Source organism: Mesoplodon densirostris, chromosome 5, assembly GCF_025265405.1.
Source record: "Mesoplodon densirostris isolate mMesDen1 chromosome 5, mMesDen1 primary haplotype, whole genome shotgun sequence".
NCBI classification, from domain to species: Eukaryota; Metazoa; Chordata; class Mammalia; order Artiodactyla; family Ziphiidae; genus Mesoplodon; species Mesoplodon densirostris.
Window position 1 is genome coordinate 15,688,243 of NC_082665.1, and position 16,178 is coordinate 15,704,420.

General features: G+C 35.4%; 1 protein-coding gene across 9 annotated transcripts in view; it reads left to right on the forward strand.

Annotated features, from left to right (window-relative positions):
* GRIK1 (glutamate ionotropic receptor kainate type subunit 1) overlaps positions 1–16,178 on the forward strand; it is a 446,198-nt gene that overhangs the window by 418,168 nt on the left and 11,852 nt on the right. For 6 of the 9 annotated variants that reach the window (XM_060099767.1, XM_060099769.1, XM_060099768.1 and 3 more), the window contains 2 exons: positions 5,297–5,522; positions 10,479–10,729. In XM_060099767.1, the coding sequence (XP_059955750.1) occupies positions 5,297–5,522; positions 10,479–10,729 (477 nt within the window). Of the gene's footprint in view, positions 1–5,296; positions 5,523–10,478; positions 10,730–12,063; positions 12,214–16,178 lie in introns of those variants that run through there. The other 3 variants (XM_060099770.1, XM_060099773.1, XM_060099774.1) reach the window with 1 other exon arrangement.

Sequence of the window (16,178 nt, forward strand, 5' to 3'; positions counted from 1 at the left end):
ATCAAATATCAATAATCTATCTTCAGTGTATATGTATAGGGTATGGATATATGTAAAAATAAACATATAAACAGGTATATATATAAAGTCTTCAAGCATGTTGGTCTGAAGTAGACTTGCACAGTTTTTCGTTCTACTGAATAATAAGATTATACATCTTTTCTGCAGAAGCCCTATAACCTGGTTGAAGAAATAATGTGATAAATAATGTTTATTTCAGTAAAAATGAAATCTTAGAGGGATATGTCTATAAAATGCAGGTTCTATCAGTCTTAAGATTGTATTACACTCCAGAATTTACACATATTTTTCCTGTTATAGCAGAAACCCTGAAGCTGAAAACAATGGAACTATATGAAATACAAAATAAGGAAAAATATAAACAATATCTACATTTCCTTCCAGGTTCCAACTGTTGCACTTCCTAAAACACTGTTTAATTTTTTGTCTAAACAAATATAAGCTATCTAAAATCATATAAATTGTTTCCATTCATTGTGTGATTACTACAAGATGTTCAGCAGCTCCAGTTATAATAGAAAGATGCCACAGCTGTTTACTGAAATTATTTCTTTAGAAAATGTGTCAGTGATGTTAAAACATTAGCCAAGTCATAAGTTTGATGTTCTGTGTATTAAAACAAACAGTTGATTCCCTATTAGTTAAGAACACAAACCCTGGAGCCAGATTGCTGGGATCAAATCCTGGTTTCATCATTTCTTTATTTGGTATTCTGTTTCTTCATCTGTAAAGGAGAAATAATAATGGTATCTTTCTCATATGAACACTGTGAAGAGTAAATAGATTAATACATGCAAAGTGCTTAGAATAGTTTTGGGCACACAGTAAACATTGCACATGCTGGTTATTATTACTATTTTCAATAAATAGTTTTTAACTGCACAGAGACCCATTGTAAATTATTTGCCATTGAGTGTTTAACTTGCATGCATTATGGGAGAAAAAAGAGAAATAAACAACAGTCATAAGATGGTGATACAGTAATACTCCCTTATAACAGATTTTAGATGAAAAGAATGCTTATTCTTTGCCAACAACATTTCATCAGCATCAGAATAGCCACATAACCAGGTTTAACCAGACAAAGTAAATGTATTTAACCTTGACGCCCCTCTAGGATTAAAAAAAAAAAAAACTGGATGATTTCAGATTTAATAAATGAGGACTTTTCAGTTTTTGTGACTTTTGATAAGAAGCTCAGAGTACTTTACAAATATTCTAATTAACGTTTGGCATATTCAGTGAAATAAGTTGCAATCACTGTTTCTTCTTTTTAAATATATATCATTTAGAGCAATTTAGCAGGCTGAGACTACAGAAGATTTACAAGTGCAGAAACATCCAGTCTGTCATTCAAACCGTTTGCTAAGTCTTTTAATATTTATGATAATGTCCCATGAAGTATGTTTCTACTTTAAAGAATTATTAAAATCTGTCTTAAATATAGTCTATTAAAAAGAAATAAATCGAATTTAACTACTCTTAGAATAGTACTTTTTGACCAAACAAAAAATAAACATCACAGAACATGGTTTGACAGTGAATGGAACTCAGGAATAAGGAGGAAAGAGGACATGACTCTGTATTAGTTCTTTCACTAACCAATATGACCCCTGGATGGCAGTTAACTGTCTGTGAAGTCAGGACCTGCATAAGTAATATGAAAAGTTTGGTCTAGAGAGTAGAACCTGCGGGTTGAAGGATCCTTAAGTGAAACTCATCCATCCATGAAATTCCTCTTGTATGTTTCCAGTAGTAGAAAACTCACTATATCCTAAGGTTCTTGAGCCATCTACAGATATTTTTAACTGTTAAAAAGGTTATTCCTTAGCCACATTCTGGGTCTTCCTATTCATCTGATCTCCCCAGCTTGTCAAACAGTCTATAATTTCAAAGGTAGAATACAATGGATCCCCACAACAGCAAACTTTCTAAACGATGAAAGAGAACTTTAAATGAAAGCAGAAGGGTGCTATTCTCTGTCCCATTATGTTTACCATTATTAGACTGGAGCAAAAATAGTAGGGGGGGGTCAAAGAAATTTAGAATGTTCCCTATGCCTTCAACTTGAGCAAGTCCCCCAAGTGATCATTTTCTTAGAAAAAGTTCTGCTGTTCAATGGTTCAAATTCCATGCCTGCTAGATTTCTCTTCCAGCACCTCAGGCAGTTCAAGCCAAGAACAACCTTCTACTCCAAAAAGGAAGAAGTAAGTGTGGTTGAATTAAATCCATGACCTTCAGCTCCACAGAGCAGTGCTAGTTAAAGTGTGGTGTGACAAATGCGTTGACTCAGGGAACACTGTGTTACTAAGCTGTGATGAGATAAAAGAAATTGAGAGTAAGACTTTAGAAGTTCTTTAGCTCTTGGATATTGTGGTGGCACCAAGAACATGATTAATGAGGGACTTTCCTGGTGATGCAGTGGTTAAGAATCCACCTGCCAATGCAGGGGACATGGTTTTGATCCCTGGTCCTGGAAGATCCAACATGCTGCAGAGCAACTAAACCCGTGTGCCACAACTACTGAGCCTGTGCTCTAGAGCCTGTGAGCCACAACTACTGAAGCCCTTATGCTCTAGGGCCCACATGCCACAGCTCCAAAGCCCAATTCCTGCAACTACTGAAACCCACATGCCTAGAGCCTGTGCTCCACAACAAGAGAAGCCACCACAATGAGAAGCATGTGCACTACAATGAAGTTTATTCCCCACTCACCACAACTAGAGAAAGCCCATGCGCAGAAACAAAGGCCCAACACAGCCAAAAATAAAATAATAAAAGAAATTTTAAAAAAAGAACATGATTAATGGATACTGTTCCAAGAATGTAGACCACTTTGAGGGCTGTCAAGTGCCAACATGGTGAGCCACATCTGGCATGAGTGCATACTAATCCCACTTGGTAGGACCACAGATAGGTCTGCCATGGAATGAAAAATAGACAGTCCTTCAATGCAGGTAATTTGAGAACCACACCTGATTAAGCTCAATAACAGATGTGAAGGTTTTGAGTTGAATCTTATCATCCTTTCCCACGTCCTTCAATTCCTGGATTCCTAAAAGGACTCCTCCCACTTTGTTTCCCATAAATGAACTGATCATTTACTTTGTTTTGTCCTCAACTCCCATAGACCAAAAAATCCAGTTTTCTAACTATTTACAAAATTCATTTTTAATAAAATTTAAATACAGTGGAAAAAATAGATGTTTTATGGATTTTTTTATATGGAAACTAACTCCTAGTTGGATTAACGTGATACCAAATAGCAAACAACCTCGGCATAATATGAGTTCATGAACATAAGCTATATTGTCACAGGTAGATCAAATAAGACTAAGATCATTCTCAGAAGAATTTTGGCAAGATTGACATTCACCTACCCAAAATCAGCATGGTACAGTGGAAAGAGCATAGAATTAGATGTCAGGGGTCCAGAGGTCCAGTATTAGCTCTGATACTAACCAGTTTTGTGACTTTCATGAAGTCTTCAATCTTCTGTACCAAAATATCCCCCTCTGTGAAAACAGCATGAATGAGCCAATTTCTAAAGTTTCCATTAACCGTAAAATTTCATAATTCTAAGAAAATGATTTTCCCTTAAGGTAGTTTCCTGGTGGAAGAATAATTTTCCCAGCAGTGCATTTACTGCCAAAAGACTGACTGACCTCCCTGCACTTGTACAAGTAGCTCTTTATTATAAATTTAACATTAACAGACTTTTCCAGGCTAAAATTACCCAACAAATGAGGCATTGAACCCTACCTCAAAAACATACCTTTTTCATGGAGACATGAACCTCAACTTTCAGATATCTGTTGGGGTGAAGAGTAATTCACAGGGGCCTAATCATGACAAAATAGTTTTCATAAAATACCAGCATCTATAAGGTACTGTATATTGAATTGCTATTTGTCTCACGAGACCTTTCTCAAGGGGTTCTTCAAATACCTAACAATCCAAAATAAAGCCATCTGTCCTCCTTTAACTCATAAAGCCTACAGCATTAACCCAGGTCTTAAATAGAGTTAGGAACTGAGTGAGCCTTCAGGAACACTTGACCATGAATAACCACACTATAGTTTATTCCACAGGTATTCCATTTATTGCTGTGGCCCCAAATCATGTTTTAAACTTCCTTGCACTCCTGAGATGATAAGCTCTGTGCCTTCCAAGGAAGCTCATGTGTGTGTGTGTATATGTGTGTACCATATACAATGCAAGAGCTGGAGTAGCTTGGAATTATCAGTAATTCTCATCTCTTCCATCTTCCAAATAAATGGAGGGGAGTGTTGATGCAAATGAAGACAAATACAGAAAACAATTGGAACAATATGGAAATTACAGAATAAAATGTAAACTATTTACAGACCACTATTCAAAAGAATAGAAAATTTGTACCTAAGCAATATCAAAACTTAGGTAGTATATTTTAACAAAGAAAGTAAGATAATGAGATAGTGGAAGGTATAGATGCATATGTAATATATACCATATTTATGGCTTATTATTGAATCAAGAAGCTGAAGAATAAAGGAAAAGACAAAATCATGAACACTTTCAAATGAAAATTCAGTCCTCATTATCTAAAATATAATTGCAATTTAAAATTGAATGTACATATAAAAAGGCTTATAAAAATACAGTAGGAAGAGTTTTCTGATCTGAATTTTAATCTGAAAAGAGCATTTGCACTCTAAGTTTTCTAGGAAAGATAAGAGTAATTGGCAGTTCTTTTATAAATAAAGCAGAGAAGGTATGTGATTTATCCCAAGGCTGTCCCCTGCAAAGGAATGTTGGATCAGGTATTAAAACTTACATACAAGAAAAAAGCAAAACAATGCCTATTGAAGTTAAGTCGTTGAAGGAAATGGAATAAATGAGTAGAGTCTTGGGGTGATCTAGTCACCCCTTGGCTTAGTGGGCCTTGAGGACTGTTCTTAGGTGGCCAGAGTTCATTAGGCAAATGTTGTCATTGATACTAATCTTCTTTCTTCCCTACTGAAATCAGCCAAAGGATCTTGAGGCAATGTTTTACATCAGTTGGGTAAGTTCTCTTTTTCCTCTATAGCTGCCTCAGTGCCTCCAAAGGTGTTTTCCTATAGTGAATTGGGCTCTTTTCAACTACCAAACTGAAGTCCCAGGATCATCAATACCGGTTTCCTACCTAAAGAGAAAGAATCCTCCCTATGCTATTTGAACCCCAGGAATTTTGAATAGCTTTAGGACATATTTTCTCAGCACTCTCTGGTGGTGGGTGTGCTTTCTTTCCCTGCAGAAATCGAAGATATCCACCTATGAGAAGATGTGGGCTTTTATGAGTAGCAGGCAGCAGACTGCCCTGGTCAAAAACAGTGATGTGGGCATCCAACGAGTGCTCACCACTGACTATGCCTTGCTGATGGAGTCCACCAACATAGAGTATGTGACGCAGAGAAACTGCAACCTCACTCAGATCGGGGGCCTCATTGACTCCAAAGGTTATGGAGTGGGAACACCTATAGGTAAGAGAGGCAAGGCAGCAGCAAAGACTGAGATGGGCAATGTCAGTTACAAAGTATAGAAAGGAATGAGCTCAGAGATATCTACTCTACATTCTGAGAAAGTCTACAATGCCTTCAGTGGACTAATAAATAAGGGAAATGCCAGTACAGATCATAGGCATGCTCTGAATTGAAGATTCCAAGATATTTAACCTAATAAACTTTTAACTCATTGTTTCTTTCAAGTTCTACCATTGCATATACATTGAGTACATAGATTTTATTATTTTACCCCAAATGTTGTTAAAAGAATATCTTCCTAATTAACACACTTCTCATTATTTTCTTCAGTTCCTATATATGCCTGTATAGTTTTTTCTATCTTAAATTATATTAGAATACAACAAAATTAACTATACATATAGATGACAAAGTTAAAGAGCTAGTGTTCTATGTAAATAGATAGAATAGCAAAACTATATCTGTCAAAAGAAAAAGGATTAAGATTAAATTATAATTTGCTCAGGCAATATGTCAGATTCAATCATTAATAAATATCTAAAATTTCCAAATATTCCTAGTCCTTGATTTTGTACCACTGCTCAATCTAAGGATATTATTACCTTGTAGGCATACAGACCTACACAGCTAGGTCTTCTTGCATGTCTGGGACATAGAACTATATTCTGTATTCAAGGGACAATGACCTCCCTATAAAAAACTCTCTATTTCCCTCACTACAGAAACTGTATTGTATAAGGTTCTGATATGGTAGCAATCTGCTCTTCTCAAGTGAGTCATCAGTAATTTTCTGATAAACATTCCCAAGGGGAGGAATTGGAGGCCATCTTAGACCACTGGGTTTGTCCAGTAAGAAATCATAGTTACAGTTAAATCAGATAATTAAGGACTCAAGGTATATTATTAATTGTGAGTTATTGTGAAGTGGTGGAAGGAGGGTTAAAAAAAAAATAAAATGAGGTGATAAAGCCTGTTGAAAGGGATTATCCAGTTCCCTCAACACTAGACAGGGATCGCAAACTCAAAGGCTTACAGAAGCCAAGCAGATATAATTGAATAAAGCTTGTTGGTTTGAAGAAGCAGTAGGGAATGTTAGCAAGTATGGAGAATTAGAGACAACATACTCATCTAAAGGGGGCAACTGACTTTCAGGTCAGTACCTGTGGGAATTAGAACCCAACATTATCAGGTCTTCGATTTTTCATGAAAAAAAAATTACATTTTAGGTGAATATTCCTGATGGCTTAATTTGGCAATAAATTTACTTTTTAAAAAAAGATTATGTAGCCCATATTCAACTTTTGATCAATACTAATTTGATTAACCAGATAAAGAAGGTCAACTCTCTCCACCTTTGAACATGAATGCATAACCAATTTGACTCCATGCAATCTATCTGATGCTAGAAATATATGCTATAAAGAAATTAACTTATATCAATTGGGTAAGATCTCCTTTTCCTCTAAATAAGTTGTTACGTGTGTCCTCTAAATAAATCTTCAGAATGATTGGGCTAGGGAAACTGTAACTACCTTCTTGCCCCTTTATTTCCAATAACTTTTCCTGATGAAAATGCCAATATTACAAATGAAGTGTACATTTTTTTCTCAAGTGGTAAGCTCTCCTAAAACTAAGTTGGTGTGCTCGGAAGAGAACTCAGCGGGATTGTTAGACACTAACTAAAAGGTTACTATGCTTCTTTTTTGATTTGAGAAACAATGTCCTGTCTCCCTAAACAGGCTTTATCACCTCATTTTATTTTTTTTTAACCCTCCTTCCACCACTTCACAATAACTCACAAGCAACAACCCTTTTTTAAAAAAATAAAAGACTGGAGAAAGAAGCTAGACGTGTTATTTTTTTATATCCCATCACTGCTGATTTTAGTTAAATGGACCATGAGTCAGACAAGAACACCAGGATTGTGTGACTTTGCCTGAATCTTTTCAAAATCAAGACGTTATGATTGATTGTAATATATTCTGTGTCTTCTTAGAAAAAGCAACTATAGTTTCTTAACGGAACCATCTTTAGATTAAATTATAAAGTTGAAAACTGTACTTTTACCATTCCATGCTCAGCTCCATCTCCACCACCTTTTAATTCCCCTCTTTGCGCACCAAATTTCCAGTCTGGTAGTAGTAATGATAGAAAATAATGATGTGTATCACTTCTTCTGAGAATATTTAGACTATAATATGAGACTTTTAATAGGCATTTCTTCTACTGAATGAACTACCATTCTAAAGTTAAAATATTGGAATATTGGTGAGGAATGGGGAAGCAGTAAGGGGTCCTTCCTGAAACACTCCTAAATTAATGCAGTGCTTTAAAAATGACTCTGCCTCCATGTGAGTGAGATTGACCCTGTGATGAGTATCACTATACTTTATATAATATGATATAAAGAGATTTGAATATTCCAGTTCAGTCTACATTTTGCCAACCTCATGCATTCTCTGACATACAAATTCCAAAGTTGAAGAGTTTTTCCCCCTCCCTAGATGAAAAGAAATACACTCCAGGAATTTTTCATAGTGGTTATAAACCTGTCACCCTTTTAAAACTAAAACAATGAAGGAATAATTGGAACAGATGGCAGACCTCAGAGAGAATACATCCATTGGGAATACAGCTGTTGGATAAATTTGTGAGATGTTTCTTCTATGATGAATTGACTTTAAGAAAGATCAGCTGCTATTCAGGAAGATCCGTGCATATACATATGTATTTTTTAGAGTGACTTGTAATAAATCACTTCCAATGTCATTCAGTCCATTTAAGCAACAACAACAACAAAACTTGAAGCTAAAATATATTCAGATATAAAAAATTTTCCACATAATTCTGGTCTTGCCCTGACTCCCTTAAGGCTTAAAATTCTTTCTCACAGTCAAAGATTGACAAAGTTGCTCAGTCACAACGCAAAATCGAAGACTTTGTTTCTTAGAGACTCTCAGGACAGAAGCTCTGGAAATGTGCCTCCTAAGGGACTTAAAATAAAACTTGAAGAGAACGAGAGCAGTTAAGGCTTAAACAGGTTACCAGGAGGCTGGAAATTACCTTCCTTAGAGACGCACCTTAAACAGAGATCCAATCCCCATCTGCCTGAAATATTTTAGGTATTGTGCAGCCTGAAGGCAAAAGGAAAGCATCAGTCAGCATTTACTGAGTACCCACTGTGTTTACTGCTATGATTACTGCTGCAATTGTTACCCTATGGATCATTCTCACACTCTTCAAAGCACTTTCATGTACATTAAAACAAAACTCTCTCGATTCACTTAATTGTTCACATATTATTGTTACTGGTGCTAATTTTGACACTAACCATTATTCTGGAGTTGTTTAAGCAAGCAGCCAATATCTTTCAATTTGGCTTTCAAGAGCCATTTTCTCACCAAAAATCCATACTCTTAATTGATAAGCCACAATCTAACTCCAAAACATTTTGCTCTTCTTTTACACTTGATCTTGAGGGACTGACAATGACTTTAGGAAGTCTTGGGAGGAATGGGAAAAATGACAATTGTCACAATATTAATATTCTGCTTTTCTAACTGTGCCCTAGAACATAAGGTATATGGGGGAGGGGGGAGATGACATGGGGGTGAAGGGAGAAACTTTAATGAAAATAACACTAAGAGAGAAGTTAGGAGAATTGAGTTAAATTCTTGACTCTACCAGCAACTATTACTTTCACCCATATCTTCACACCCTCAATTTCTTCAATTCTAAAAATAAGTAGACTGGGACTATACGGTTCCTAAGATCTCTCCTGGTTCTAAGATGCCACATTTTTCTATTTGCTACTTTTTTTGCATTTTTCTATTTCCACCAAGAAGAACGTTAAAGTTTACAAACAGAAAGAGCTAGAATGTACTACTTTCCTACTAAGTAGAAGAAACACTTACAAAAATCCTTAGGATCCAAGGAGAAATTAGGGAAAGAAATCTTACCATCTTTTTAAAAAAATTTCTTCCTTTGATTTAATTAACATAGGAATCCAGTGTTGGACAAGCTGTGGCTGCAGGACCATGTTGATGCTCTCTAGCCCTAACATAATTAAAAGTTTAATGGCATTACTAGAAAATAGAGTATAAATAATATCAATAAAGTGCTTGCAAATTTTCTAAACCTAGCTGAATGTTGTTTAAATTATTCAAAACCTACTCATAAGAGTATCTTAATAGGTGTATTAGTCAGTATGGACTAATTACTATAACCAACATCTGCAAATTTTTAGTGGCCAACAAAATACATATTTATTTCTTGAACTTGTCATGGTCCAACAGTGGGTTGAAAGAGCGATTCTGCTTCATGCAGTCATCCTGGGACCCAATTCCTTTCTAACTGGTGGTTCCACTATCCCTAGTGACTTAAAATCCTTTCCCCCATGCTGATGAGGAAAGAGAGGGAAAGCATAGAGGATAATGTTGGGAGGATTTATGAGACAGAACTGGAAATAGTCATACATCGCTTTAGCTCCCAATGGCTAACAATCCGTCAATCACCACAATGAATTGTAAAGGAGACTAGGAAATGTCTAGCTACTCCCATAGGAAGAAGAGAAAATGGTACTGGTGATCATTTAGCCAGGCTGTCACAATATTAGACATCCAAAAGCCTAGAAAAAGTGGAATCTAAACAATGAAATTCCCTAATGTAGGAAAAGATTCATAAAAAACTCACCAAAAGTAGCAAGATGTCATGGAATTCCCAGCTCAGCTTTTCCTTGTTTAAAAGGAACAGACAGTTTGGGTAAGAGTTCATCTCAACATGTCAGCTTTTTGCTGTCCAATTATTTAGATCCTTCAAAATATAGGATTGCCCTTTGCTAGTCAACTTATGGATTGGGGTTTTCCAACAGCCATAAAGTAGTTACCCCTAAGACAATAATCCTTCTTCACATCTTCAGCCTCTTGGTGACCAATATCCAAATGACTTCACTTACAGGTTCTCCTTACCGGGATAAAATTACTATTGCTATTCTTCAATTACAAGAAGAGGGGAAACTGCATATGATGAAAGAGAAATGGTGGCGGGGAAATGGCTGCCCTGAGGAAGACAACAAAGAGGCCAGTGCTCTGGGAGTAGAAAATATTGGGGGTATCTTCATTGTTCTGGCTGCTGGACTGGTCCTTTCTGTATTTGTAGCCATTGGAGAATTTATATACAAATCACGGAAAAACAACGATATTGAGCAGGTGAGTCATCTCTTTCTAGGACCAGGTGGTTTTTGGTTTGTGTTATTTGTCTTAAGTTTGGGGGATTAAAGGATGCTTGCCCTTTTTTGTAACAGTCTACTGAACTAGATGCCCAGATGGGCCATTTTTGAGTTAGAGCTAAGAGCTATTGAATCCCTGCCAGGTGCTGCTGGCACTGTAGCCCCATCATTTATTAATGAGAAGAAGGAAGCACCTTACACACTAAATTCAATTATCACTATTTGGAATGACAGTGCAAAAATTCCAAACTCAGTCAATTTCTTTAACAGTTATTTACTCTTAAGATAGAAACCCTAGATAGAACAAGGAAGAAGTAAATCCAAAATAGGAAAATATATAAAAAGATCTTTGAGAGAAATGTTACATCTCCTAAGTGTATGTACTGAGCACATGTACTAATACAAAGCAATTTATATAAAGATATAAATGTAATATTTTGAAACTGAGCATTTACCTCTATCAAAGTACGTTTTGTAAAAGAATAATTCACAAAAAAATTTGCCAGAAAAATGATGAACAGTACAGAATGATGATAAAATATATTAAAGAATCTATTTTTTCCAAATTTTAGGATTATGGTTGATTTCAACAGTCAACCATTTTTTGCCTGTTACTTTTAGTTTTGATGAAGATCACATCAAGAGCTTACACTGTTCTGAATAAGATGATGGTGATTAAAGATAATTCCTTCATAAGCATATGAGAATAAACAAAACACAAAGTTCATGCTCATTGTAGAGTATTTGGTTACCCAATCAGTTTAAAAGTATTGTTAGAATTTTGAAACTATGAACTATTAATAACGGGCCTAGTTTAATGCTCAGCTATCAAAATCTTAAAATTCTTAATAATTTTGGAACAAGGGGCTCTACATTTCCATTTTGTTCTGGACCCCACAAATAATGTAGCCAGTTTTGATTAATAATCTCATACAAGTCCCACTTCCTTTAAGTGGAGACTCCCCTTAAGTTCCCAGAGATGGGCATAATTGATTATAACCTGGTTTCTTCCTGAAAATTTTCCCAAGATTACAAGGCAATTGTGAGAACATTAAGTACCATTTTCAGAGAGCTTGTTAGAGAAAACGGTCTAATTAAAAGGGAGAATGGACTGATCTGCTTTAACTTTCGATTTGCTCTTGAGGTGTCTTGTTTTATGCAAATAATTTGAAAACTAAAAGCTTGTAAATGTTACGCTTTAATGTGCTTCTCATAATTGCCAGCTTCATTGGATTTAAATTTTCATTTAAACGCCCATTTTTGCTTATGATTTATTCATTTTTCTATATTTTTCTCATTTCTTTTGCATGCAAGGCTTTTTGTTTCTTTTATGGACTACAGTGTAAGCAAACCCATCCAACCAACTCCACTTCTGGAACCACTTTATCTACGGATTTAGAATGTGGCAAATTAATTCGAGAGGAGAGAGGGATTCGGACACAGTCCTCAATTCACACTGTGTAATCATTAAAGAAAAAAAAATTGTGCCAAGTAGAAACTGCTTCTGCTAATTGGTGGTGTTAATGATGTCTGTATCTACTAAGCATAAATAGCCATAATCCCTATCCTTGTTTTAAGATAGCAAAACTCATGTACTCTGAACATTGAATTCAATGCACTGGAGATACATGTGCATTTTATATTGAAACAGCAGCATATTAGGGGTATACGGACTCCAAGATATGTGTGTTTACAGAAATTGTCTATACTGTCAAGAGAATGGTTATCTTAGTTGTATTTTCATGTATTAAAAATAAGCAACTCTTGCCTCATGCAAAAGTACGTTCAGACTTTCAACAGTGCAAAGCATGAAAACAAAATAATATTTTGAGGAATGCTTTTCATCTTTGTGAACCTTTTTTCTCCTCTTTCCTTCTCCCTGTACCATACACTCTGTAGATCCACACTTTCCAAGTACCCAAAGCCCCATCTTTTCATAATAACTCCTTAACAACGTTAATTTTTAATTCAAATTGAGTCTACTATTTGAAATGTACTATTTACACTGAGACTCCAAGAAGTCTTAGATTTTAAAGATTCAAGAAAGTGACCCAGAAAATGAAAACTAAACTTGAAACCTCTGGTGTCATGGAAGAAGAGCATTAGCTAAGGTGAACATCACTCAGGAAGACACAACATAGTCAAAAATGATCCCTGCAGAGAAATTCATAACCATCAAGTTCTCAAGTAACATTTATTTGTAGAGGTTAACAATCTTCTGTAGGTTCAGATAGGTAGTATGCTCAGAATCTTTAAGGAACTGTGATTTTTTTTCAAGCTATAGATTATATTTTGCAAGCTCCAAGCACAGTCCTAAGCTAGAGATTAATGCCTAGCATCTTCTATTTTCCACTCACTTGCCCTCATTCTTTGCACTGAAGAACATCTTTTCACAAGATGTTATTTCATTCTTGTCCTAAGAGAGTGGTTGTTTTTGTAGCAATCTTTTCTGAGCCTTGCCACTTTCAAACTCATTACTCTGGATCCTTTGCCATTTTGAATACATTCCAAGTATACTGGGGAGAAGGACAAGGAGGAAAAAATAAATAGATGAGAGAATTTCCACACACATTAGTTACAGATCTTTGTAGATTTATTTCCCACCTGCATTTAAAATGCTGTAAATAATTTTCACTCTAACTGAGTTTGTGACATAGAAAGCCAACTACATACTTAATTTGCTGTGACAGGATGTCTGCTGTCCCTCTGAGCTCTTTCCCTCTTCACAGTGAATAGGGGAACTGAAGATGCCTTTCATCTTCCCTCAATATGGGATAAGTTGGTCTTTGTTATCCTTAATGGGGTTACCTTTTGACATGTGAAGTGATCCCCAAAAATACATTTCTCAGAAGTAGAGATAGGCCATCAGTGCAATCATGTAGCATTTTGCTTTCTCTTTGCTTAGCTTTAAATGGGTTCCAATTTTTGAATCACAAGTCTCTTCAATCAACTCTAGATTTCTCCAGTAAAACATGTTTAGGAGAGTTGACTCTTGTCCTGATTGTTTCTCAGTCTTGGTTTCTTCTTTAAATAAATATACTTTTAAGAAAATGTCTATAAATTACACTGACATTTATTAGCTGTTATTGGGGTAAAAGCAACATACTGTTTGCCCTAGATCAGAGTTCACATCCTCATAATCAAAAACATCAGATGTTGAAATAAATATTACATAATTCATAATTCATTGATTCTATATATAGAAACCACAAATTACATAAATTTATATTCCCAAGGACTCTTTAATAAATCAAAAATGCTACCCAAAAAGTTCAATGGTGATTGATGAGGTATAGATGATCAGGGTTAATGGTAACAAAACGTCTTTCTACAGAGAGTATCCTTTAAAAGTGTCATTCAGAGGTTTGGATAAAATTAATATTTATGTACTACTTTAAACTGTATACTACCTAATTCTGATGGTTACACATTATTTTATGGTTTCAAAGTGTTTTAACATACAGTACAGTAAGTTCCCTACATACAACCTTCAAGTTGAGAACTTTCAAAGATGCGAACGTGCGTTCTCATGTCCAGTCATGTAAGTTAACTCCTGTATGCGGAGTACATTGTCACGTGCATACATTCTCTACAAGTGGTTGTGCTTTTGTGGACTTTGCTGTACAGTACTGTATAGAGTACAGTAGTATAGTAGCTTTATTTCAAGCCCAGGATGTCCAAAAGCAAGCATAAAAGCAGCAGTGATGTAGTTGGCACTACTGTACTTTTCAAGGTACTGTACTGTAAGATTAAAAACGTTTATTTTCTGTGTTTGTTTGTTTTTTATGTATTATTTGTGTGAAAAGTAAACCTATTACAGTACAGTACTATATAGCCGATTGGATACATAGGCTAACTTTTTTGGACTTATGAACAAATTAGACTTATGAACACGATCTCGGAATGGAACTCCTCTGTATGTAGGGGACTTACTGTATTACATTTAATCCTTTCCACAATTTTATTTCAGCCTTAATAACTGTTGACTCCAAAATAGATATCAGAGTCAATGACCCAGAGTCCTAGACTTAGAATCAAAAGAGAATTTTCTAAATCAGCCAAATTTAGGTTCAAATTCTAGTGGAGTCACTTGCTGAATGTCTGTAGACGAATAATTGAATTTCTCAGAGCCTTAGTTTTTTAATATGCAATAGGGGGATATAGTTTCTAGGTCATAAGGTTGTGTTGAAGGAGTATTTTTCAAACTGGTTTTCACTGGCAAGTGTTACTCAAATAAGATGTTCATGGTCAGGTAACCCATGGAGCACCAGGACAAATGCCGCTTTACTGCATGACATTTCAGTATGTTTAATATGTTACAATACATTGAGAATTTTCAACAAAAGGAAAAGTATACAGTACTTCCCAAACCTGTTAGATCACAGAACCTTTTTTCCTCCAAAACATATTGACAGACCAATGTTCTACAGGGAACACTTGTATGATAATGTGCATCTCATCCAGGGATAATGTACAAAACACCTAATACCATGCCTAGCACAGAGTTGCCATTAAATAAGCAATAACACTTATTATCGGGGATTTTTTTTTTCTGAAACTTCTCTGAATCTCAATTTCCTCATTTGAAAAATGAAGGTAATATACTGACTTACATTTGTGTTGATAATTAAATAAAATAATATAATGGCATAGAAAATTAAATCATTTATAAGAGGGCTGTTAATAAATATTGGTTAACAGATGTTAGTTCCTTATAGAGAAATTAAGTATTGCTCTCTGGTAGCATGAGCAATAAATACAATTTATCACACATCTTAAAACAGAGTTGGTTTGGAAAACAGGTTTTTCAATTTAGAAGTTCAAACTATCTCTAAGACCATTTTTCCTCTCACAAGCATTAAAAATCAATGGCAAGTTCATTGCACCCAAGAGAAGGATCCAAAATGGCAATCTATGAAGACATACAGTGGAAAATATGAACCTCAACTCTAGAAATTTTAATTTCAGTAGTCTGGAGTGGGGGTAGAACAATAGCAGTTTTTAAGGTACCCTGTTGGCTCTAGTGTGTAGTAATGACCTAAAGCATACTCTTCTGTGTATAATTGGCACTCAAGAAGTTGTTGTTATTTATTGATCGAGTCTAGAGGCAGGATCATTCATTTCAAGCAATATATACAGCATATATTTAGCCCTAAATATTCAATAAACCCTCTCTAAGGAGAATTCAAGAAGAATCTGTGAACATCTTTGAGATAGAAATGTCATATTCAATTGATAATCTTCCTGTTTAGCTGTAAGTGGTAGGCCTACTCAAGATATTCAAGTAGGTAGTTTTCTGCTGTCTCTCTGTGCTTTCTCCCTCCCTTGAGAAATCCACCATTCATTTCAGACCCTGAGTTTCTTATACTTCCCTCTTTCTCCTTTTATATAATATATGCTCTCAGACAACCAATTCTTGCCATCAAGTA